At 40.0% G+C, this 27792-nt stretch overlaps 1 protein-coding gene across 1 annotated transcript in view; it reads left to right on the forward strand.

Annotated features, from left to right (window-relative positions):
* The window catches only part of LOC143030917 (prostatic acid phosphatase-like), a gene marked incomplete at its 5' end in the record, with an annotated part of 46373 nt that extends 31200 nt beyond the window's left edge, over positions 1 to 15173 (forward strand). Inside the window, 5 exon segments of the mRNA XM_076194169.1 lie at positions 1787 to 1907; positions 4863 to 5068; positions 7306 to 7492; positions 10710 to 10748; positions 14847 to 15173. Of these exon segments, the coding sequence (XP_076050284.1) occupies positions 1787 to 1907; positions 4863 to 5068; positions 7306 to 7492; positions 10710 to 10748; positions 14847 to 14971 (678 nt within the window).
* Between the last annotated feature and the right edge of the window lie 12619 nt (positions 15174 to 27792).

The raw sequence follows: 27792 nt of genomic DNA on the forward strand, positions 1-27792 counted from the left end.
GAGGGGAAGAATTTAATTTTTAGAAAAAGAAAAGAAAAGAAAAAAAAACCCACCAAGTGATAGTTTTGGGTAGCAATGACAGGGTGAGTGAATAAAACTAAAAAGTGAACTTTAAAAAATATTCATGAAAATTTTACCGGGGTGGCCCCCCTTAAGAAGCAAAAAAAATTCCCATAGGATTCAATGTAAAATATGGTAATGTATCCCATGCTTAAGAAAAAATACCCAAAAATAATTTGTAATAATATCAAGAAGAGTTTATTAAATAATTAATAGTTCCGATAGTTGCCCCGGGATTCGATTAAGGTATTACTATGATGAAAGCCCATCAAGGATTCGTACCAGCTTCACCACAATGAGTTGAGCTTAATTCTTTGTAAAATTAAGTTAGGACAGCAGTTAGCAGTCAACTTAGTTCTACAGGAAGATCAACCCCCAAGTTTGAGAATTTTAGAGCTCTTTTAGCTCAGTAGGTAGAGTTTTGGTCTAGTGTAACACAAGACCCTGGATCAAATCCTGGGGTGACTGTTGGAAGTATTTGATAGACATATGCTGTCAGTGGTGATTCTATTTATATATATATATATATATAATATAAATATATATATATATATATATATATAAACAGTCAACTCCCCGTTAACACGAGTTCTGTTAACCCCTTCGATATGATGACGCCTATGTAGGCGTCATGAGGATGCCGATGTCGGCATCTTGATTATATTTATTGTAGTTGTACCCGCGTGAGCCCCATACTCTGTAAACTGGCTTCATCATATTTTCTATGGTTATCAAAATTGATGGGTGAAAGAGAACGAGCAATACAGCGGTGACTTTATTTTTTATAATGCGAGTATTATGACGCAACATCGCACGTCTAGCAGCTAATGCTGCCTGCGAGATTTTGGCCCGGAGTGAAGGGGTTAACACAATTTTGATCTTACACGACTTAAAATTTATTAATATATATTCTGATAACACGAAATGTCCGATGTTATGCGAGTTGAATTTCCCACCTACTGTAGTTGAATATCTTGTTGTCAGAGCGCGGGAGAGACACTGATTCCCCCGCTCCCGCTCTCTGCCTCTTGTCCGTAGTGTGAAGCCAGCCCTCACAGCATGTGGAACTCATAAACAATTTTATCAAAGTTTTGAAAACAGTGAGTGCTAAAACTATACATGATTTTAAGAACTAGAAATGAAAAGATACAACTGCGGGTCACTATGAGCATAGCTCTTCTGCAAAATACAACTAGGTAAATACACACACATATATATACATATATATGTATATTTATATATACATATACATATGTATATATATATATATATATATATACACATATATATATATATATATATATATATATATATATATATATACACACACACACACACACACACACATATATACATATATATGGTGGCGGATTGGTAAAGCACAGGCCTCACAAGCCAGAGAACCGGGGTTCGATTCCCCGGCTTGGCGGAGATAAGTTGGGTTTGTCTCCTTTCACGTGTAACCCCTGTTCACCTAGCAGTGAGTAGGTACGGGACGTTAGTCAAGGAGTTGTGACCTTGCTGTCCCGGTGTGTGGTGTGTGAGTGGTCTCAGACCTACCCAGAGATCGTCAAATAATGAGCTCTGAGCTCACTGCCGTAGGGTGGTGTCTGGCTGTCTCGACAGAGACTGCAGCAGATCCGAGGTGAATACACACACACACACACACACACACACACACATATATGCACGATAATGATAGTAATAGTATTTCTGCCTCCCACAGATGATTTACAACCTGACATTGCCTGATTGGACCACAAAAGTACTGGATAAAATGAAGGAGCTGTCTGACTTCAGCTTTGAATTGGTTGCATACACCAAGGAGATGAAAAGGCTTAGAGCTGGTATTGATTTACACATTTTTTTGTTTGTTTATGATTATCTTGTATACTTTAAGCAACTCCCAGTAAAGTTGTATCTGAATGGTTGCTGTCTAGTGGCTCTACATGTTCAAAGTTTTTTGGCTTGAGGTAAAGGTGGGACTCCGTCAGGGATGTGTTATGTCGCCCTGGCTATTCAATCTATACATGGATGGGGTGGTGCAAGAGGTGAATGCAAGGGTGGTGGGTCAGGCGTTAGATATGGTTAAAGAAGATGGAGAAAAATGGGAGATAAGCCAGTTGTTGTTTGCTGATGACACTGCGCTTGTAGCAGGATCAGAGGAGGGATTGAGGAAGTTAGTGACAGAGTTTGAGAAGGTGTGTGAAAGAAGGAAGCTAAAGATAAATGTGGGCAAAAGTAAGGTGATGAGGTGTTGTACAAGGGGAGAGAGTGACAGCAGGCTGGAAGTGAACATTAAGGGTGAAAGACTGGAGAAAGTGGATAGTTTTAGGTACTTGGGTGTGAATGTGGCAGGAAAGGGAGGAGTGGGGGTGGAGGTGGAATGTTGTGCCAACAGCACTGTAAGGGTTCAGAAACATGGAACATAAGAGAGGAAGAGAGGAGTTTGAATGTGTTTGAGATGAAATGTCTGAGAAGTATGATAGGGGTTACTAGGCTAGATAGAGTGAGAAATGAGGAGGTGAGGAGGAGAACAGGGGTGGAAAGGAAGCTGGGAGATAGGGTTGATGAAAGAGTATTAGGATGGTTTGGACACATGGAAAGAATGAGTGAAGAAAGATAAGTAAAAGAAGTGTGGAAGGCAGATGTGGAAGGAGTGAATATGAGGGGGCATCCTAGGATGAGATGGATGGATGGGATGAAAGGGGCATTACAAAAGAGAGGAATGTCTGTTGTGGAAGGATGAGAGAGGACAGAAGATAGGGGTGAATGGAGAAGGGTTGTGTATAGATGATGCTGTGATGCATGAGGGGAAGTGGGTGGGGGATGGAGGGTGAGGAAGTATGTATGAGGAAAAATTTGATGCAACCCGAAGGGATTTCTCCCCATCTCCTTTTCTGCATGCGTGGACGGAGAGCGGGGTCACCGAATTTATGAAGCGGCCTTGCTGTGGATGTGATGTGTCTTGCGACACTGCTTCTGACCCAAGGCAGTGGACAGGATGCAGGGATGACCCGTCATCCAGGAGGTGCCAAGATAAGAGGGAGGGAGGAGGGTGGAGGGGAGTGGAATATGTAGGGAATGGAATGGATGGGAGTGATTTCTATGCCTTTTTCTTTTTAGCTAACCCTCTGTGTAAGGGGGAAAAAGCCTTTGGTATATGTATGTATGTACAAAGTCAAAAGACATAACTCCTACCCATTTCATCCCCAATCACCACCCCACACTCATTCTCATCTTGGCTCCTCCTGGATGATGGGTCATCTCTGCATCTTGCCTATTATCCTAGGTCAGAAGCAATATAGTAAGACACAGCACATCCATAACAAGGCCATTCAATTTAATCGGTAATCCCCCCTCTCCATCCCCTCATGTAGAAAAAAGGAGAAGACAGGGAGAAATCCCTTAGGGCTGCATCAAAATATTATTCACATGTAACCCCCCCCCCTCCCCTTAACCCCCCAATCCCCTATCCACTTCTTTCCAATGCATCACAGTATCATCCATCCACAGCCATTCTCCACTCACCCTTTTCTTCTGCCTTCTCCCTTCCTCTTGCTAAACACCCCTTTTACCCCCATCCATCCATCCATCCATCCATCTCATCCTCGGTCATTCCCTCATGTGGGAGAAAAAGCCCTTGGTAAATAGAATCATCTCTGCACTGGGCTATTGATTGCATGCTATCGTGTAGTGATTGCATGGTAGCCGATGCTTTAGGAACTGTTTTGTGATGCCCATACAGACCACAGTCAGACATGATTTGTTTATGTTATAGTAAAATCTGTACTCATACAGGAATGATGCTGTATGGGGTTGAGACTTGGAATTTATGAAAGGCAGAAAAGAGAAGTTTAAATGTGTTTTAAGATAAAATGTTTGAGAAGCATGGTGAGGGTAACAAGGTTGAATAGAGTGAGAAATGAGAAGTTGAAGAAGAAAGGGAGCTCTTAGATAAGGCTGATAGAAGATTATTGGGATGTTGTGGGCACAGAACGAACAAGTGAAGAAAGATTAGCAAAAAAAAAAAAATGTGGAAAGCGGAGATGGATGGAGTGAACTTGAAGGAATTACCAAGGATTTTGAACAGGAAGGGAGAAGGCAGGGGATTGGTATGAGTGGAGAATGGTGTTGCATGGATGAAATTTTTTATGCAGCTTGAGATTTCTCACTGTCTTCTCAATTTTCTGTACAAGGGAATGAGGAAAGAGGGTCACTTTGTAAATGCTGTGGATGTGCTGCCTTTCTGCATTGCTTCTGACTCTTCATCCACAAGGAGCTAAGATGAAAAGGAAACAGTGGGAAATGGATGGGTATGGAATGGATGGGAAAAGGTGCATGCCTTGGCTGGCTATATCCCATTTCAATAGATAGAATTATTCATTTGTTATTATCATTAATTTGTATTATTTTAACTAGTTCTTGACTCCAGTTTTATTTGTGTACACCTTCCGTACATACATATACCAAGGGTTTTTCCTCCGTTACAAGGGAGGTAGCCAAAGTCAAAGGCATAAATCCACTCCCAACCATTCATTCCCATAGACTCCACTCCCATTCATCACTCCTTCCATAGCAGAGGGATAATCTGTCCCAATTTATCCCTTTGTGTTAAAAAGCACTTGTTTAATTCTGGTTAATTCCTAATGGTTTTAGCCAGCTGTACCCTTTCAGAAGTGAAAAATACCTTTGCCAAATGATTGTTCACTCATTATGGCAATATATTGACATTAGTATTAGTATTCAAATGAACATTAGCCAGGTGAATTTTTCTATTATATTCTTCCTTCCTCCCACAGGTCCGCTAATTAAGGAAATTCAGGAACATATGCACCAAAAAGCTGGTGGGTCATTACCTGATGCTAGAATGTATGTATACTCTGCTCATGACACAACTGTAGCTCAACTTCTTCAAGGACTGAATGTGTTCAACAATTTAGCACCACCTTATGCTACCACTGTCCTCATTGAGTTGCATCGGATGTCTGAGGAGTACTATGTTAAGGTAGGACGTTGTCTATTTCCGCAACAGTTGTTCTTCTCTCTTAATTGGTCATCAGTGCAGGTGTCCCTTTTTGATGAATTTATTTCTGGTAGTTCTCCTAGTGATGGATTTGTTTCAAATGTGTAATTCAATTAAGTTATATCTTGGTCTATTTTTTTTTTTTTGCATGGAATTATTTCTGCAGAAAATGGAAAATTTTGCAATAGGTGGTGACCTTTCATATTGTTATACTACCTCACCCACCTTGTAATCCACCATGTTACATATTTTTATTGGTATTTCTCTCTTATTGCTAAGTGGCTTTCAGAATGCTTTTCCACCATTTTAACCTAAAGATATATCAGAGGTTCTGCCTTCAAGTGGCATTGGATGAAAGATAGATCCTAAAAATCTATCGACCCCTGAAGTAAAACTGGACAGACAGCCAGCATCCAGAGTGTAACAAGATAGGGAATTGGGATTTTTTTTTAAAAGAATAAGGAAGTAAAAGAGGACAAATAGAAATCTACATACATACATACATATACCAAGGCTTTTTTCCCCCTTACCAGGGGGGTAGCCAAAAAGGACAAGGCACAAAAACATTCCCACCCATTTCATCCCCGAAAACACTCCACACCCCTCCACCCTCCCTCCCATCTTAGCACCTCCTAAGGAAACTAAAATTGAATGAGTATAATGACAACTGCAAGAGATGTTAAGTGTTTTATTGAGGAGCATAGAGGTGGAAAAACACCTATGAAGCTGAACAAAATAGATTTACAGAGGTCATGGAATGGCAAAAAACATGTGGAAGAATAGAGAATCATCAGCAAAAAATTTTGTAGATAAGATACCACACAAAAAACTATTAACCCATTAAACTCCGATGACAAGATTCTTGTCATTTGGTCAAATAAAACATACATACATACATACATATACCAAGGCTTTTTCCCCCTTTCAAGGGAGGTAGCCAAAAAGGGAAAGGCATAAAAACACTCCCACCCATTTCATCCTTAAATACACTCCACACCCCTCCCACCCTCCCTCTCATCTGAGCACCTCCTGGATGACGGGTCATCCCAGCACCTTGCCCACCGCCCTGGGTCAGAAGCAGTGTCGCAAGACACAGCACATCCACAGCAAGGCCGCTTCATTTAATCGGCGACCCCCCCTCTCCGTCCCCCCTTGCACATAAGGAGCGGACGGGGAAAAATCCCTTCGGGCTGCGTCAAAATTTGCTCACACATACTACCTCACCCCCAACCCCTCGCCCATTCCTCCTCATGCAATCACAACATCATCCATATACAACCATTCTCCACTCACCTCTGTCTTCCGTCCTCTCCCTTCCTTCCTCAACAGACATTCCCCTCTTCCCCAAAGCCCCCTTCACCCCATCCATCCACCTCATCCTAGGACGTCCCCTCATGTTCACTCCCTCCACATCTGCCTTCCATACCTCTTTTACTAGTCTTTCTTCACTCATTCTTTCCATGTGTCCAAACCATCCTAATACTCTTTCATCAACCCTATCTCCCATCTCCTTTTCCACCCCTGTTCTCCTCCTCACCTCCTCATTTCTCACCCTATCTAGCCTAGTAACCCCCATCATACTTCTCAGACACCTCATCTCAAACACATTCAAACTCCTTCTCTCTTCTTCTCTTATGTTCCATGTTTCTGCCCCATACAGTGCTGTTGGCACAATCACTCCTTCATACAGTCTCCTCTTCGCATCCATTCCCAGATGTCTATTCCTCATTACACTCTTTAATCCAACAAGGCATTTACTCGCTTCTCTCAATCTACATTCTACCTCCACTTTCACTCCACCTTTTCCTGCCACATTTGCACCCAAGTATCTAAAACTATCCACTTCCTCCAGTTGCTCTCCCTTAATGCTCACTTCCAGTCTACTGCCACTTTCACCCCTTGTACATGGTGATACAATTGATTATTTGGTGTGCAGTGCTTCTACAGAACACCTATAGCACAGAGTACACAGGGCAAAAAACGTAAGAAATACATTGTTTCCCGCTTACTGCTGAATTTATTTGTAACTATCATGCATTTCTCTCTCTAGCTGAAGGTGTGCAGCACACACTTAGCACACCCTGAATATGTGCCCCTGGTTGAAATTGTTGTGACCATATATAAACTGAATGGTGACTAGGGTGAACTAGATCTTGGATAAAATATAATTCAGACTACCAAATATACAAATATTCATTTATTTCTTTTGTCTTTTACAGATGTTTCTACGTAATGATACCCTCATGATAGAGGAACCCCATGTTTTGGTTCTTCCTGGTTGTAAAACTTTATGCCCGCTGGAGGACTGGATTAGACTCTCTTCATCTGTGGTTCCTGAGGATTGGGACAAAGAGTGTGAGCGGACAAGCAGCACTGGTAATAAGTTTGCTCCACTGGGTTTAGCAGGTGTGTTCCCTATTGTTTCTGATGAGATTAGATAGGCAGTACATGAAAATAATAGGCACTCAGTTCTACACAAGAGCCATCAATCCCACCCATGTATCCCATCACATAACAGAAGCACAATTAACCAAATGGAAATAAGAGAAAAAGAAAAGTATCTAAATTTCAAAAGGTATAATCCTCCATATAAGGGAGGTAGCCAGCAAAGGCATGCTCCCACACCTGTCTGTCACTCATTTGTTTACCTAATATCTTAGCTTCTTGTGGATGAAGGGTCATCCCTGTCCCCTGCCTAGTGCCTGAGTAAGAAGCAATAGAGGAAGGCAATACTGCTTTATTTACATGTCAACTTATCATCCATTCACAACTGTTCTACTGTACACTCACACCCATCTCTTGCCTTCTCCCTTCCCTGCTCAGACATCCACCTACGGCCCCCTTCACTTCATCCGTCCATCTAATTCTTGGTCACTCCCTCAAGTTCATTCCATCCACCTCTGCCTTTCACACCCCTTTTTGATAGTCTTCTTCATTATTCTTTCCATTTTCTAAAACTATTTCAATATTCTTTCATCAACCCTATCTGGCAGCTTCTTTTCCACCCCAACTCTCATCTTCACCTCATTTCTCATTTTCCATCCTTGGGACCCTACCAAATTCTTAAACATTTCATATTAAACTATTAAATTTCTCCTTTCTGTCTTACATTCCAGATCTATACCCCATATAGTGTCATAGGCATGATCATAACTCCTTCATTTAGTCCTCTCTTTGTGTCCATCCCCAAATACATATTTCTTATGACACTTTTATTTGTCCCAAGACATTTACATGCCTCCCTCACTCAACAGTTTATCTTCATTCCCACTCTTCCCTTCTCTGCTACATGGGATCCTAAGTACTTAAAACTATCCACATCCTCTAACCTCTCCAATTTGCCTCAAAGTTACCTTCACCCCTTATACACTACATCACCTTACTTTTACTCACATTTACTCTCAGCTTCCTGTCACATGCTTTCCCAAACTATCACTAACTGTCTAAAGCGGCCCATACACGATCTATTATATTGCGCAATTTCATTGTCAATACTCTGAATTGACAATGAAATTGCGCAATAAAATTGATCGTGTATGGGCTGCTATAGACCCTCTTCTGACCCACCACAAGTGCAGTGTCATCAGCAAGTAACAACTGGGTCACCTTCCACTTCTCTCCAGTCATCTTCAATGCCCTGCCCATTATCTTTGAAGGGACCAATGATTAGTATCTACATATCATCACCCTCGTAAAGAAATTGCCTAAGTCATTTTTCGTCAATTTGTGGATTAATTTTTTTTTTTTATTATTATTTTTTTTTTTCCAAATCAATTTTTCATTGCTCCTTGTGGTACAGTTCCCAATGTTTTATTTAGTGTCTGAGTAGGCTAAAACTACGTTAGGAGGAACATTATGTACATTTATAAAATATAAAAACAATTTTTTTTTTTCTTTTTCTGAAAAGTTGGACAAATGACTTAGGCACTTTCTTTATGAGGCTAGCGATATGGTGGTTCTGCAAATTGGAGAGCGAACGTTCACATTTTCAAAACCTGTCAACCCCCTCACCTCAATCAGGTGCCCTGAGGTCGCTGGACAAGGTCCAAGATTTTCAATGAACTTTAGTTGTATTTATTATACTTTATCACACATGGAAAGCTGGCGACTAGTCTGCTCTTCATTAAACTTTCAGCCAGTGACAGAAACACTCCCACACTTATCCATTCCCAGCTTTCATCACTTTCAGTAAACTTTGTGCCTTAGCTCTTCCTATAGCCCTGTCATTTTCCTCTCCCATCAGTCATTTTCCTAGCTCTTCCCAGTGCCGCAGTCAATCTCTCCAGCCTCATCCAGATTCAACAATTCTCTTAGGTACTCTACCTTTCATCTCATTACCTTCTTTTTTTATTAACCTCTTCACTATGGGGCACATCGCACGTCTGGCAGCATTAGCTGCCCGACGTGCAATGTTGCGTCATAATAATCGCATTATAAAAAATAAAGTCAGTGCTCAATCGTTCGTTCTCTTTCACCCGTGTATTTTGATAACCATAGAAAATTGATGAAGCCAGTTTAGAGAGAATGGAAATTATGTAGGTACGACTACAATAAATATAATCAAGATGGCGACGTCGTCATCATCGAGTACCCACTTGCTCCTCATGCCGCCTACGTAGGCGTCACCGTATGGAAGTGGTTAACTTCTGTCTCTCTGCACCCTTTCCTCTCAATATGACTCACTTCCCATCTCTCTTCACTTCCTTTCAAAACACCTTTTAATTCCTTTTCAAAATTCCAAATCGGACCACTACCCCATCTTATATTAGCTCTCATCTTTTTTTCATCATCTTAACGACTTCACTACGGGCCAAAATCTCGCGGGCAGCATTAGCTGCCAGACGTACGATGTTTCGTCATAATACTGGCATCATAAAAAATAGTCACCGCTTATATCGATCATTCTCTCTTTCACCCGTGAATTTTGATAACCATAGAAAATTTGATGAAGACAGTTTAGAGAGTATGTCATTACGCAGGGGCAACTTCAATAAATATAATCAAGACGCCGATATGGCAGCCTCGCGTATCCACTTGCTCCTCATGCCGCCTACGTAGGTGGCACCATATGGAAGGGGTTAAGTTTTAATTCTCTCGTCTTGTACCTCTTATATAGTTCCTATGTTCTATCTTGCAAGTAGTCCATACACTTTCTCATCTTCTACCACTTTAGCCTCTTCATATCATCCACTATCTTTCCATCTGTTCCCTCCCATCAGTTTCATTCCACATATCTTTGCACATTTTGTCACTTTCTCTTTGAAACATGCCAATTGTTGTTCTTTTCCTCTTCATTCGTCATCACCTCCCACACTTCATTCAGCTTCTGATGTTTTTTTCCTTTTACTTGGAATAATATGTTTATTCTCAGCACCTACTGACCTTCCGCACTTTTCACTCTCAACTTGACTTCTACCAAAAAATAATCTAATACTTCCCCACTCGCCCGAAAAACCTGAACATTCACAGCTCTTCCAATTCTTCCTTTGAGTACCACTACATAGTCTATTAATGTTGGGGGATGTTAATGCAAGTGTAGGAGAATAGTAGGGATATTTGGGTTGCCATGTAGGTATCATAGTGGAGAGATCAAATAATCTGTTGCTCCTGGTGTCTCTTGCAGAATACCAACATCTTTCAGGTAACCAGCAACAGCCTCCAGGCAAGTCCACAAGTCACTTAGGGCAGATATATTGTGTTGTGGTGGGATTTAGTCTGGGGCTTTATAGTGTAAGGTTTTCTGTGTCCTCTGAGAGGGTTGCATATGTGACAGTTTGAACATGTGACCAGGCCTATTCTGTGTAGGTAATGTTTTAATGCTGGGGTGCCCCAAGCACAAGTACTATAATGTGGTTCTTGTCAGGTGTGGGATGGTTTTTCCTAGGGGGTGCTGTTTGTCTGTTTATGGGTGGATGTTTTGTGTGATGCAAGTGGTAGGTTCTCTAAATGTTTTATTTATTTATTTGTATTTTATTATTATTATTTTTTTTTTTTTTCTCCTTTCTGTTGGTAGTGCTTGTGAGATGTAGTGTGAAGGGTATGTAGTGTTTAGATTTTTGGAATAGAGTTGTTCATTTTCATGTGGTGTTCTGTGGGGAGTACAGTAAAAGCCCTTCAAGTATCTGGCACCAATGGGACCAAAGATGTACCGGATACAAGAAAATACCGGATACGGGAAGAGATACTTAAAAATACATGTATTGACATCTTTTCAGCAAAATCTTTGGCTTTTTTTTGCAGCATTGGTCCAGATATAGCTGCATCTTCAGACCTTTTAAGACAAAACTACTTGTACAACACTTTGTCCAGCATTTCCACATGTTTATGTTGTAGAGTGTGGCAATTTTCTGCAGCTTTAGTTGTGTCACTCAACTTCACGAACTCTCTTAGCTTCTTGGATTGTGCCTTGATATCGTAAATGGTAGATGACCCTATTATATCCATATTACTGTTAACATTATGTATAGATTATAATACTTGTAGACATGCAGGAAATTCAAGTAAATGCGTAGATGTAGTGTACATGCGTGAAATAGGCGTGAATCTTCTAGAACATTCTAATTGCCATTTTACATATTAATTATCAAATTATTTGTAATGCGAAAGTTAAATGAATGGGATATAGATCTTTATTACTATCAAAATTTGAATTATAACTGAAATACGAATGAATGTAAATTTCTGTGTGCAAGGAATAATTGTGGAAAATTGATAATTAGCAACTGCCTTGGGGCACGCCATCCACAATGTGAAAGCATCACGCAGGCAGACTGAGTCGAGCTGGCATACTTGCAACTTGTGAGAGATATTGTGTGAGACAGATACTGTTAATTTTGCTGTGAAAAGAAAAAGTGGTGAAGTGAACACTTCATCGTTTTCTACCACCTTTATTGAACCTACAATAACCCAATGCTGTGTTCTTCCATTAGTATTTTTCCATTTTCACCTTTCTCCAATCTTCTGCATATGTCCACCTTTTGCTTAAGTGAAAGTACCACACGTTTCCTCCTCTCAACCTTGGGCATGATGAAATAGAGTTGGCTAACGTGTGCACGGAGGTGGCTAACACGTGGCGGGAGAAGCAAATGGGACTGAGAAGCCCTGGTAGTTTGATGGGGAGTGTGTTGGGAGTGATGAAGGGTGCAAGAGAGTGGCTATGCTAGTAAGTGATAAGATGGGAAAGTCCATGATGGAGTAGAGGGAAGTGTTAAATTAGTATGGGTGAAGGTAAAACTGGGATGGTAGATGTATTTGCCTAGTTGTATTTTACGGGAAGAGAGCTATGCTCGTAGTGACCCGCCATTGTATCTTTCAGCGTCCAGTTTGATCTTCAATTCTTGTGTAGATTTTGCACTCACTGTTTCCTCATTCAGTTTGTTCCAGATATCTATCACTCTGTGTGGGAAGCTATTCTTTTTCAAATCTCTTCTGTAACTAACCTTTTTAAGTTTGTTTGTCATGTCCTTTTGTTTTTCTTTTATCCCAGTTTAGTAAATCATCTCTATCAAGGACTTCCATCCCTTTCATAATTCTATAGATGGTTAGTAGATCTCTCTCTCGTCTTTGCTCCAAGGTTGGTAGTTTGAGTATGTCCAACCTTTGTATATCAATTTGGAGAGTGGTGGTGCTATCTTTGTCATTGCTTTTTGAATTCTTTCTAATTTCTTTGTTCTTTTTAGTACTAGTTCTTCATAGTGTCTCAGCATACTCCAATCTTAGTCTTCATCCATGTAGTCAAAAGGCCACTTTCATTGATCTTCATAAATTGAAAGTTTCTCCGACTATTTTGTTGATATGTTTGTCTGGTGCCATGTCATTGGTGATAGTTATTCCTAGGTCCCTTTCTGAGTTGACTTTTTTAACTTTCTTTGTACATACATACATACATATACCAAGGCTTTTTCCCCCTTACAAGGGGGGTAACCAAAAAGAAAAAGGCATAAAATCATTCCCACCCATTCCATCCCTGAATACACTCCACACCCCTCCACCCTCCCTCTTATCTTAGTACCAATTTTATATTGTCCCAATGTTTTATATTTGCTTTTCCCAAATTCGATTATACTACATTTCTTAATGCTTAATGTTGAAATTCACTACACACTTCTGACTCCATTCCCAGACTTTGTCCAGGTCTGTAGTGATTTACAATATTCCTCTATACTTACTCTCTTTAGTAGTTTTGCATCATCTGCAAAGAAGTTCATATAACATTCCACACCATCCATGTCATTTATATATTTGGCAAACATTATCAGAGCCAATACAGAACCTTATGGGACTCCATTTATCATTTCTTCCCAGGTTGAGTTCTTGTCTCTGAGTACCACCCTCATTTTTTGACCGTTCAAGAAGTCATTCATCCATTCCAATAAATTGTACTCTACCTATTGTTTCAATTTTTCTTAGTAGCTTTTTATGTGGTACTTCGTCAAATGCTTATTGTAAATCTAAGAAGGCACAATCTGCCCATCCATCCCTTGTATTACTTCTGTTAGCCTCGAGTAAAAGAATACCAAGTTTGTGGTACACGATCTTCCACGTCTAAATCCAAATTGTTTTGGATTTAGTATTTTGTTCTCCAAACGTTAATCCATTTTCTTTTGATAACTTTTTTGCATATTTTTGCTATTGTACTTGGTTGGATTTTCTTTGTCCCCTCCTTTGTATATTGGTACAATATTTGCATTTTTCCAATCTTTTCTGTGTGGCTTTCTGACATCAAGGTTTATTATTTGGTTCCTTATTTCTTTCTGTGTCACCGTTACTTCTTTCATTGGGGTGGGGGGGATCTTTCTGTCCTTCCTCCCAATATTGTGAACTTTCAATTGTGAAAACATATTTAAAATGTTTGATTATAATTTCAGCCATTTCTACATCATCTATATTCATTATTTCCTTTGTGCAGTTTCACTATTTTGTGTTTGTCTCTTAGTTTGTCATTTACATACGTATAGAATAGTTCAGGTTGGTCCCTGCATTTTTCTGTTATGTCTTTTTCATAGTTTTTTTTTTCTTCCGTGCGTATTTTTACATTTGATGTATATTTCCCATTTGGTAGTTTTTGTCTTTTTTCCATCTTTTCCAGGCATTGTCTCTTCTATCTTTAGCCTCGCTACACTTTTTGTTATACCAACACTTTATGTATATCCATTTTTGTTTCTTCAGGAATATAGTGTTCTTGCTCCAACCCACATTTCTCTACCACCTTTTCCACTCGTCTGTCTTACCTTCATAGCAATATATATATTTTCCTGCATTGCATTTTTCCTTTTTCTTCCAGGAGAGAAATATAGTAATTTCACTCTGAGATAGTTGTGATGTGTATAAATTAAAATGATGACATCTACCATGTGAGGGTTATGAAAAGGCAGTATTGTTGTGAAAGGTGCAGTCTTCACATGATTAAAGCAGGGAGTGAAAGGGATGCATGTGGTAGGAGTGAATGAGATGAGGATATTTCTTTGCCCATGCAAAGCCATTTCACTTAGCAGGTAATTGCTATTTTGGATTGGGGGGGAAAACTTGTAGGCATCAGAGAGATGTTTCACTATCACAATTTAGAAACCGTGTTTATTTCCATGTCCATCATTGTACTGGATTAAAAAAAAAAATTACATATGCATTTTGATTTTTGTTGTACGTACCAGTCACTGAAAGGATTGAAGACCTTATTCAAGGTGTTTCTATGTATATGACTAATACTGGTATAATATTGTCTGTGCTTTAAGAATCATGCAATTTCTTTTACTTTCCACAGGATTGATTGTAGCTGCAGCTTTGGGACTTCTGTGGATAGTATTTGGTATCTTCCATTTGATAATGTGGCAGAGGAGAAAAAAAGCCATGTTCTCCTACCATGCCGTGCCTAATAGAATTACATAATATGAAGGATGAGCTGTTTCAAGAATTTGTGTATTAAGCTATTTTATGTGAAGAAAATTTCATGTATATAGATGAGCTTTCTCTCAGGTTGTGCTTGAAAGAACTTGTATTTTAAAGTTGAATATCAGGAATTTTATGTACGTGAATGAGCTCACTGTCAGCAGGTTGTAATTTTAAAAAATAATGTTTTAATTTTTTTTTATTAATTTTTTTTTTTTTTATTTTTTTTTTTGTATAATTACTACAAAACTTTTTTCCATGCACTATTTGCTCAGTACTCTAATGTGGGAGGAGATGTATCTTTCTGGGACAAGTACTCTACCATGTAAACTATGAACATAATCCAGCTGCCATTTTGAGAAACTTATCCCACCACCATAGTGTTCCTACCTAGTCTTTAATCAGATCCTTTAATAAAGGTTTTAAATGGGTTAGTTTCACTTAGGTATGCCAAACTTGCATATATATACAAGAATGAGGGTACCAATGATGGAAGCCTGCATGTGATGCCCTTACAAGATTAACTTGAGGAAATATCATGAACACCATCATCTGTATATGAAGGTACAGACCTGAGGGATTTGCACTCAGTCTCCAGATCAGGTTCAAGGTCTATATTAGTTTCATCCATCTCTCCTAATTTTCTCCCTTTCACATAGGTAATAAAACAGACAACAATTAAATTTTTCTTCCTAGAGAAATCTATGGGAGGGCCTTTATTGTAGGGCTGCATAAACTTGAGGATAATAATTATTATTACAGAAAGAAGGAAGTTGAAGGTAAATGTGGATAAAAGTAAGATAATATATACAAGGGGAGAATGGCAGCAGATTGGAAGTGAATATTAAGGGAGATAGAAGATGTGGATAGCTTTAGATACTTGGGGGTGAATGTGGTGGGAAAGGGAGGAGTGGAGGTAGAATGTAGATTGAGAGAAGCAAGTAAATGCCTTGGGGGATTAAAAAGTGTAATGAGAAATAGACATTTGGGAATGGATGCTAAGAGGAGATTGTATGAAGGGGTGATTGTGCCAACAGCACTGTATGGAGAAGAAACATGGAACATAAGAGAGGAAGAGTTTATGTGTTTGAGATGAAATGCCTGCAAAATATGGTAGGGGTTACTAGGCTGGATAGTGAACAGGGGTGGAAAGGGAGTTGGGAGATAGGGTTGATGAAGGAGTATTGGGATGGTTTGGACATGGAAAGAATGAGTAAAGAAAGAGTAAAAGAAGTGTGGAATGCAGAAATGGGTGGAGTGAGTGGGTGACCAAGGATGAGATGGATGGATGGGGTAAAAGGGCATTGGGAGAGAGAGTGATGTCTGTTAACCTCTTCACTCCGGGGCACATCGCACGTCTGGCAGCATTAGCTGCCCGACGTGCGATGTTGCGTCATAATCTCATTATAAAAAATAAAGTCGGTGCTCAATTGTTCGTTCTCTTCCACCCGTGAATTTTGATAACCATAGAAAGTATGATGAAGCCAGTTTAGAGAGAATGGAGGTTACATAGGTACGACTACAATAAATATAATCAAGATGCCGACGTCGGCATCATCGCGTACCCACTTGCTCCTCATAACGCCTACGTAGGCGTCACCGTATGGAAGTGGTTAAAGAAGGAAGGGAGAAGACAGAAGATAGAGATGAGTGGAGAATGGTTGTGTATGGATGATGCTGTGATGCATGGAAGGGTGTTGGTGGGGGATGGGGGGAGTAAGGTAGTATGTGTGAATGATATGTTGACTTTGGCAATTCCCTTGTAAAGGGGAAAAGCCCTGGTTATATTTATGTATTACAGAAATTGGCTGCCCTTGCCCAAGACAAATTATATTTAACAAACTTACAACTCGCAGTTGCTTATGGTTTTATGTACAGCTGCACAGAAAACTATCGTTAGTAAATCACGCTAATCATTTTGACACAAAACAACGAAACAATTTGAGACAAGTTGAAAGTCTCCATCGGAAATAAGATTATCATGTCATAGTGAATCCATATGAACTCCGGAACTATTATTCGATTCATATTCATTCAGAAGGAATTCGAACAATTCGAACCCCAGAAATACCAACCCTTTGGTATCATAAGGTTATGTTCATTCGCGAATGTTTCGACACCCCTACTAACGATAGTTTTCTGTGTAGCTGTACTTGTTACCATATACAGTACATGTTCATTAATAAGATATGCAACTCACCTACTTTTAATGTTGACAAATATATGTTTTATGGTTAAGAGTGATAGGTTTGTACTCAATACCCATTAGTATTTGACATTCTACCCTTTGGTGTCAATATTTATCTGAAGCTCTTTTGATTTAGAATTATACAGCTTGAAGTATTCAACATCCAAATAATTTATCTACATCTTGAGGGATTCCATTAGTCATTGAAGATGTATTGATTGAACAAATCTTCTGTTTCATGTATGACCAGGCATTTTCAATTTGGGTAAAGTCTGATGAGTTGCTAGGTCACTCAAGCACTTCAATATCATGATCAGTGGAAATCCAGTAAAGGGGTTGGTTGGAATATCTAGGACCACAACTAGGTTGATCTTGTGCTAGATCAACCCAGGAGAATTGTTTCATGCTATATAGTGACTAGAGAATTTTACAGGCAGAAAAGGGTGACGTCCCTTGTTAGACTGAGGTTGCACAATGTTTTGCAGCTGGTGTACTACATGGCTGGGACCAATGATGGGCATCTGCAAGTGATGGTCCTGGTAGGCATGTATTTACCTAGTTGTAATATACGGGAGGGGAGCTATGCTCGTGGTAACCCGTCTTTGTATCTCTCCACATCAAGTTTTATCTTAAAATCTTGTATAGTGTTTGCACATACTGTTTTGTTGTCTAATTTGTTCCATGTATTAATTGCTCTGTGTGGGAAACTGTTCCTTTTTAAGTTTTTTCTATAAATGTATTTTTTCAGTTTTTTTCCGTGTCCTCTCGTTTTACCGTTGTCCCACACTAACAGGTTGTTCCTGTCTAAAACTTCCATTCCTTTCATTATTCTGTAGATAGTCAGCAAATCTCCTCTTTCTCTTCTTTGTTCCAGAGTTGGTAGGTTCAATTTGGATAGTCTTTGCTCATATGTTAGTTCGGCGAGAGTCGGTGCTAGTTTGGTTGTCACTCTTTGTAATCTTTCTAGCTTCTTAATATTCTTTTTGGTACTGGGTGTCCAAAGTGATGCTGCATACTCAAGTTTTGGTCTTATTAGTGTAGTTAGTATTTTCTTTATCATTTCTTCATCCAGATAAGTAAATGCCACTTTGATTGACCTCAATAAATTGTAGGTTTCTCCGAATATTTTATTTATATGCTTATCTGGTTTCATGTCCATTCCAATCGTCACTCTAAGATCTTTTTGAGAGTTTGCTTTTTTATTTTTTCCTCCCCAATTCTGTAATCTTTTGATATTCTGTTTTTACTCTTTCCAAATTCCATTATACTGCATTTCTTTATATTAAATTTCACTTCCCACTATTGAGTCCAATTCCATATTGTGTCCAGATCTTGTTGCAATGAGTTGCAGTCCTCTTCCGTTTTTACCTTCTTAAGTAATTTTGCATCATCTGCAAAAAAATTCATATAGTACTTCATTCATGTCATTAATGTATACGGCGAACATGATCGGGGCCAGTACTGATCCTTGCGGGATTAACCCATTCAACTCCGATGACAAGATTCTTGTCATTTGGTCAAATAAAACAAAAAATCATAAAACACCAAAATGTTTGATCAAACACCAGAAAAATATGACGTCAGTCCTCGCTTCGCGCGAAGCGAGGACTGACGTCATATTTTTCTGGTGTTTGATCAAACATTTTGGTGTTTTATGATTTTTTGTTTTATTTGACCAAATGACAAGAATCTTGTCATCGGAGTTTAATGGGTTAATCTTCCTGATGCCAAGCTTCATAACCCATCAACAGATGGAGGTGATCCTCTGAGGGACTGACACTTCATGTTCAGATTGGGTGGCGAGATCTATCTCAAATTAAATTGATTTTTACCTAAGTGGAGCTAATAGATAACAGATGGCCCCCCTCCTCCATCTTCCCCCTCCCACTATAAGTGGGTGATGTAGAAACAGTACCACATGATCTAGCACAGGTCCGTTTCTTCCCAGAAAGATTAATGGAAGGGCCTGAGGACAATTGGCAGTCACTTTGGGGCTGCAGGTTTACAGTCAGTGAGTTGTAATTATAACTATTATGATTATATGTTTGATTATTTTTATTATTATTATGATTATGATTATGACTATTGTGATTGTGATTATGGTTATTGTGATTATGACTATTGTGATTGTGATTATGGTTATTGTGATTGTAGCTATTGTGATTGTGATTACTATTATTGTTATTACTGTTTATTATTTTTTATTTTACTATTGATGTTAATTTTATAATTAAATATTGTAAACTCTTTTCCCCTTAGCACAGAAATGACCTCCCCTACACATAATTTTCAGGTATGTTCATTATATTTTTCCATAATAAAGTAATATATTTTCACAGAAGACTCTATGTACTTTTTGCCAAATTTAAGAGTTGTGTATGTATAATACAGCATTATATAGTGTGGTTTGGTTATAAAAACACTTTGTAAAAGATATGGTAAACATAAAATACATTGTACACAACATGAAAAGTATGATACAAACAAGTGTAGATATTTATATTGTACAAGATGGAATAACCAAAAATAAAGTAATTAAACCAGCAGTAATGTATCTTAAACTCAACTGAACTGTCACTAGTTTGTAGACAGTATGAAATAAATTAATAGGATGGAAAAAAACATCAGAGTAGCATACATCCCCCCAAAAAACAAGAGTATGGATTGAAGTATAACACAGAGACTTTGGTAAGTAATGCAGGTAAACAACTGAAAGATTTTATTTAGAAAAAGGAAAATCTAACTTGTACCTTTAATGGAAAGCTAATATGGGAATAATCATGGGTAATCATACTAAAAATAGCAAAGAGTAAATATGATGACCTACTAGTGAAGGAACCAACCTGATGTAGAGCTAAGATTATATTACCTAATATTACATTTGTGTGCAAGGATGGTGTGTGGAACAAGAAGGACAGGGGGAAATAGAAGAAAGGGTAGTGAATGGTGGGATGAGGAAACAAAGAAGGTTGTAGAAGAGAAGAAGCGAGCATTCACAGATTGGTTACAAAAGAGGACGGGGGAGTCATATGAGACGTACAAAGAAAAGAAAAGAGAAGTAAATCAAAAGGTAAAGGAGGCAAAGAGGAGAGCAGATGTGAAATGGGGTAAGAGTATGACAGAAAATTTTGAAAGTAATAAAAAGAAGTTTTGGAAAGAAATTAAGAGAGGAAGAGGAGGCGAATCAAGTAGGGAAGAAAAGGTAAAAGGTGCAGATGGAGAGATGATAATGGAAGAGAAGGCAGTAAGGGGAAGATGGGCAGAATATTTTAGGGAGTTGCTAAATGTGAAGGAGGATAGGGAAGGAAAGATAGCTGCAGTGGGAAATGCGAAGAAAATGAGTGATGAGTGAGGAGAAATAAGGAAGGATGAGGTGAAGGCAGTTGTTAAGATGATGAAAGCAGGTAAGGCACCTGGTCTGGATGGATGCCATGCAGAATGTTTGAAAAAGGGAGGTTCAGTGATGGTGGACTGGTTGGTGAGGTTATTTAATGTTTGCTGGAGAGAGGGTAGAGTACCCGGAGGACTGGAGAAGTGCCTGTATAGTTCCTCTTTACAAGGGAAAAGGGGACAAGTGTGAATGTAGTAGTTTCAGAGGGATTAGCCTGTTAAGTGTAGTAGGGAAGGCTTATGGGAGGATCTTGATTGAGAGGATTAGGAGAGGAACAGAAGGAGTAATTGGTGAGGAACAGTGTGGATTTAGGACAGGTAGAGGTTGTGTAGATCAGATTTTTGTGGTAAGACAGATATGTGAGAAAGCTATAGGAAAGGGGAAGGATGTTTTTTGGGCTTTTATGGATCTGGAAAAGGCTTATGATAGGGTAGACAGAAAGGCACTGTGGGAGGTTATGCAGATTTATGGGATAGGAGGAAAGCTTTTGGGAGCTGTCAAGAGTTTTTATGAGAGTAGTAGAGCTTGTGTCAGGATTAGAAATGGAGAGAGTGAGTGGTTCGAGGTAAAGGTGGGACTTCGTCAAGGATGCGTTATGTCGCCCTGGCTGTTCAACTTATACATGGATGGGGTGGTGCGAGAGGTGAATGCTAGGGTAGTGGGTCAGGGATTGGAGATGGTTAAAGAAAATGAAGAAAAGTGGAAGGTGAGCCAGCTGTTGTTTGCGGACGACACTGCACTTGTGGCAGGGTCGGAGGAGGCACTGAGGAAGCTGGTGGCAGAGTTTGGGAGAGTATGTGATAGAAGAAAGCTAAAGATAAATGTGGGTAAAAGTAAGGTAATGAGATGTACAAGGGGTGAAAGTGGCAGTAGACTGGAAGTGATGTTAAAGGGAGAGGGACTGGAGGAAGTGGATAGTTTTAGATACTTGGGTGCAAATGTGGCAGGAAAAGGTGGAGTGAAGGTGGAGGTAGAATGTAGAATGAGAGAAGCCAGTAAATGCCTTGGTGGATTAAAGAGTGTAATGAGGAATAGACATTCGGGAATGGATGCTAAGAGGGGACTATATGAAGGAGTGATTGTGCCAACAGCACTGTATGGGGCAGAAACATGGAACATAAGAGAGGAAGAGAGAAGGAGTTTGAATGTGTTTGAGATGAGGTGTCTGAGAAGTATGATGGGGGTTACTAGGCTAGATAGAGTGAGAAATGAGGAGGAGAACTGGGGTGGAAAGGGAGTTGGGAGATAGGGTTGATGAAAGAGTATTAGGATGGTTTGGACACATGGAAAGAATGAGTGAAGAAAGACTAGTAAAAGAGGTATGGAAGGCAGATGTGGAGGAAGTGAACATGAGGGGACGTCCTAGGATGAGGTGGATGGATGGGATGGAGGGGGCTTTGGGGAAGAGGGGAATGTCTATTGAGGAAGGACAGGAGAGGACAGAAGACGGGTGAATGGAGAATGGTTGTATATGGATGATGTGATGCATGAGGTGGAATGGGCGGGGGATGGGGGATGAGGTAGTATGTGTGAGCAAAATTTGACGCAGCCCGGAGGGATTTCTCCCCGTCCTCTCCTGTTATGCATGTGGGAATGGAGAGGGGGGGTCGCCGATTTAATGAAGCGGCCTTGCTGCGGATGTGCTGTGTCTTGCGACACTGCTTGTGACCCAGGGCAGTGGACAAGGTGCAGGGATGACCCATCATCCAGGTGCTAAGATAAGAGGGAGGGTGGAGGGGGTGTGGAGTGTATTTAAGGATGGAATGGGTGGGAATGATTTTATGCCTTTTCCTTTTTAGGTACCTCCCTTGTAAGGGGGAAAAAGATTTCTCATGCATGCACTTCACAAAATCTATGAACCCCTTAAAGTTAATATATACTGTATATATATATATATATATATATATATATATGATAGATAGATAGATATACAAGGTATGTTCAATAAGTGATCAGAAAATTTCAGGAGACATATATTATTTTCATGAACTTACAAAACTATGTCTCCTTTCTTAATAATGGCCTCTCACATCTGCACACTTCTGCAGACATCTCTTCCAATCCTGAAAGATCTCAGTCCTTCAGTAGTCCCTTCAGGTAATTTTCCAGTGCTTCTTTCAGTTCCTGTGTTGACCAGAATCTGACTCCCCTATGACAGTCTTTCATTTGTGGGAACAGGAAGAAGTCATAAGGGGTCAGGTCAAGGCTGTAGGGTGGGTGTTGTAACACTTTCAATTGACCCCCCCCCACACACACACACATACACACACACACCACCACCACCATTATCCATATGGTCAAAGCACTGATCTGTGGCATGGGCCATTGTCCTGGTGGAACTGCCCCTCAGCATTGCCTCTTCTTCCTCATCATCTCCCTGAACCTTTGCAGAGCTTTAAGGTAATACTCCTTATTGATGCTTTGACCCTTAGGAACCCAAAGTGAATGAGTCCCTTGAAGTCAAAGGAATGACTATGGCCTTCTCTTGCAACCTTGGGTCTGGGGGATGACATGTGCTTCCACTGGGCACTTGGACATTTGCTCTCAAGGTTGTAGGTGAACACCCAACTCTTGTCGCAAGTCACTACCTTGTTCAGGAAACCTGAATCAGTTGCTATCATATGGAGAATGTCAGGGCAACATTCCATACAAAACTGCCTCTGGCCATTGGAGAGAACCTTTGGCACAAATTTGGCACAGACCTTATGAAGCTTCAGATCTTCGGCCAGAATTGTATCCACTGTGCCAATACTAATACCAGCAGCATCAGATATCATCCTCTCAGTTATTCAATGGTCTTGCATCACTAAACTTTGCACTTCCTCAATATTTTCCTCCTTATATGCACTATTTGATGCTCCAGATCTGGGTTCATCCTTAACCTGTTCATTTCCTTCAGAAAATCTTTTAAACTACCCATAGAAACTTGCTTTACTCATCAGGCATCCTCAAACATTCCATAAGCTTCTTGTTTGCTTCTTAAGTTTGATACAAAATTTGATGGCATGACATTGTTCCATCCTCACAGTTATTCAGTGGTCTTGCATCACTAATCTTTGCACTTCATCAATGTTTTCCTCTTTATTTACCTAGTTGTATTTTGGAGGAAGAGGAGCTATGCTTGTGGTGTCCTGTTTGCTCTTAAACTCATGAATAGTTTTTGTGCACACTATTTCCTTGTCCAGTTTGTTCCAAGTGTCCACCACTCTATGTGGAAAACTGTTTTTCTTCAGATCTCTTCTGTAGCTATGTTTTTTTTATTTTCTTTCCATGTCCTCTTGTGCTTCTCCTGTCTCAGTTTAATAAGTTCTCTCTGTCAAGTATTTCTGTGCTCTTCATGATTCTGTAGATGGTCAGTAGGTCACCTCTCTCTCTTCTTTGCTCCAGAGCTGGTAACTCCAGTTTAGCCAATCTCTCCTCATATGATAAGTTTGCGAGTGCAGGTGCCATTTTTGTGGCTGCTCTCTGGAGTCTTTCTATTTTTGGTGCTGGGTGACCACAATGTCACCACATATTCTAGTCTAGGCCTTATCAATGTGACCAATATTTTTTTAATAATTTCTTCATCCAAATATGTAAATGCCACTTTTATTGATCTTAGCAAGTTGTAGGATTCTCCAACAATTTTGTTTATCTGTTTGTCATAGGACAAGTCGTTTGAGATAATTACACCCAAATCTTTTTCAGATCTCTCCTTTACCTCCTTGGTTCCAATTTTATATTGTCCTGATACTCTATTTTTGCTTTTTCCAAACTCCATTGTGCTACACTTGTTAATATTGAAGTCCACCTCCCATTTCTGACTCCAGTTCCATACCTTATTCAGGTCTTCCTGCAGTGATTCACAATCCTTTTCAGTTTTTAATTTCCTTAACAGTTTGGCATCATCTGCAAAGAAGCTCATGTAACATTTCACATCATCATCCATGTTATTCACATAAATAGCAAACATTATTGGAGCCAGTACAGATTGTTGCAGTACTCCACTGATCACCTCTTATTTACCTTGTTGTATTTTGCGGGAAGGGGAGCTACGCTCGTGGTGTCCCGCCTTTGTATCTTGCAGTGTCTAGTTTGCTTTTAAACTCATGAATGGTTTTTGTGCACACTATTTCCTTGTCCAGTTTGTTCCAAGTGTCCACCACTCTATGTGGAAAACTGTTTTTCTTCAGATCTCTTCTGTAGCTATGTTTTTTTATTTTCTTCCCATGCCCTCTTGTGCTTCTCCTGTCCTAGTTTAACAAGTCCTCTCTATCAAGTATTTCTGTGCCTTTCATGATTCTGTATATGGTCAGTAGGTCACCTCTCTTCTTTGCTCCAGAGTCGGTAACTCCAGTTTAGCCAATCTCTCCTCGTATGATAAGTTTGCGAGTGCAGGTGCCATTTTTGTGGCTGCTCTCTGGAGTCTTTCTATTTTCTTTATATTCTAGTCTAGGCCTTATCAGTGTGACCAATATTTTTTTTAATAATTTCTTCATCCAAATATGTAAATGCCACTTTTATTGATCTTAGCAAGTTGTAGGATTCTCCAACAATTTTGTTTATCTGTTTGTCATAGGACAAGTCGTTTGAGATAATTATACCCAAATATTTTTTGGATCTCTCCTCCTTTACCTCCTTGGTTCCAATTTTATATTGTCCTGATACTCTATTTTTGCTTTTTCCAAACTCCATTATGCTACACTTAATATTGAAGTCCACCTCCCATTTCTGACTCCAGTTCCATACTTTATTCAGGTCTTCCTGCAGTGCTTTGCAATCCTTTTCAGTTTTTACTTTCTTTAACAGTTTGGGGTCGTCTGCAAAGAAGCTCATGTAACATTTCACATCATCCATGTCATTCACATAAATAGCAAACATTATTGGAGCCAATACAGATCCTTGCAGTACTCCACTGATCACCTCTTTCCAATCTGAATATTTTTCTCTGAGCACTACTCTCATCTTTCTACCAATCAGGAAGTCCTCCATCCATGTTAGTAGGTTCCCTTGTATCCCTCCTGTATGTTCAAGTTTTTTTTTTATTTATTTTTTTTTTTATAATTTTTTGTGTGGTACTTTGTCAAAAGCTTTTTGTAAGTCCAGGAAGGCACAATCAGCCCATCCATTCCTTTCTTGCATTATGCCCATTAATCTTGAGTAGAAACATGTTAAGTTTGTGGTACATGATCATCCTTGTCTGAACCCAAATTGTCTTGGGTTTATATTGTTGTCATCCAGGTGTTTTACCCATCTATTCTTGAGGGTTCATCCTCGACCTGTTCATTTCCTTCAGAAAATCTTTTAAACTACCTATAGAAACTTGCTTTAGTTATTAGTTCATCCCCATAGGCCTCCTCAATCATTCCATAAGCTTCTTGTTTGCTTTTCTTAACCCTGCTTTAGTCACATGGGGTGTTTTGCAACCCCAATTTGGTTTAAGTGCTTGTAATTCCTAGTTGGCAACTTATTTCTTGTCATCCCTCCCAGTACTCTACTGACTCAGTGAGGGTGTAGCACTTCTGGTGTGACACAGTTGTGGCTCAGTTGTCCTGGGAAGTAGATATCACTTTGGCCTTCTGAGGTGTCCAGTCACCCCAAGTTTTTTTTTCCAATGGCAATTTTTTGTATTGATGTGACTAACCATGTTTAAAAACCCCAGGTGACTAATACAGTGTTTGTACTTTTCTTTAGTTTTATAGTTTATAATATTGTACATACATATACCAAAGGCTTTTTCCCCCTACCCAGGGGGTAGCCAAAAAGAAAAAGGCATAGAAACCACTCCCAACCATTCCCATTTCCCATACATTCCACTCCCCTCCACCCTCCTCCCTCCCTCCCCATCTCGGCACCTGGATGACGGGTCATCCCTGTATCCTGTCCACCGTCCTGGGTCAGAAGCAGTGTCACAAGACACAGCACATCCACAGCAAGGCTGCTTCTTAAATTCAGTGACCCCTCAGGCTGTGTCAAATTTTTCCCATACATACTTCCTCACCCCCCCATCCCCCACCCACTCCCCTCCTGCATCACAGCATCATCTGTACAAAACCCCTCTCCATTCACCCCTATCTTCTGTCCTCTCCCGTCCCTCCTCCACAGACATTCCTCTCTTTTGCAATGCCCCTTTCACCCCATCCATCCATCTCATCATAGGATGCCCCCTCATATTCACTCCTTCCACCTCTGCCTTCCACACTTCTTTTACTAATCTTTCTTCACTCATTCTTTCCATGTGTCCAAACCATCCTAATACTCTTTAATCAACCTATCTCCCAGTTCCCTTTCCACCCCTGTTCTCCTCCTCACCTCCTCATTTCTCACTATCCAGCCTGGTAACCCCTATTATACTTCTCAGACATTTCATCTCAAACACATTGAAACTCCTTCTCTCTTCCTCTCTCATGTTCCATGTTTCTGCCCCATACAATGCTGTTGGCACAATCACTCCTTCATATAACCTCCTCTTAGCATCCATTCCCAAATGTCTATTTCTCATTACACTTTTCAATCCACTAAGGCATTTACTCGCTTCTCTCAATCTACATTCTACCTCTACCCCCACTCCTCCCTTTCCTGTCACATTCGCACCCAAGTATCTAAAACTATCCACTTCCTCCAGTCTTTCACCCTTAATGCTCACTTCCAGCTTACTGTCACTCTCTCCCCTTGTACATCTCATCACCGTAATTTTGCCCACATTTATCTTCAGCTTCCTTCTGTCACACACCTTCTCAAACTCTGTCACTAACTTCCTCTATCCCTCCTCTGATTGTGCTACAAGCGCAGTGTCATCAGCAAACAACAGCTGGCTCACCTCCCACTTTTCTCCATTTTCTTTAACCATCTCCAACCCCTGACCCACTACCCTCGCATTTACCTCTCGCACCACGGCGACATAACACATCTCTGACGAAGTCCCACCATTCACTCTCTCCATTTCTCATCCTATCACAAGTTCTACTACTCTTGTAAAAACTCTTGACTGCTCTTAACAGCTTTCCTCCTATCCCATATATCTGCAGTACCTCCCATAGTGCCTTTCTGTCTACCCTGTCGTAAGCCTTTTCCAGATCCATAAAAGCCCAAAAAACATCCTTACCTTTTCCTATAGCTTTCTCACATATCTGTCTTACCACAAAAATCTGATCTACGCAACCCCTACCTGTCCTAAACCCACACTATTCCTCTCCTAATCCTCTCAATCAAGACCCTCCCATAAGCCTTCCCAACTACACTTAACAAGCTGATCCCTCTGAA

Source organism: Oratosquilla oratoria, chromosome 12 (assembly GCF_046742065.1).
Source record: "Oratosquilla oratoria isolate Oo_2021 chromosome 12, ASM4674206v1, whole genome shotgun sequence".
NCBI classification, from domain to species: domain Eukaryota; kingdom Metazoa; phylum Arthropoda; class Malacostraca; order Stomatopoda; family Squillidae; genus Oratosquilla; species Oratosquilla oratoria.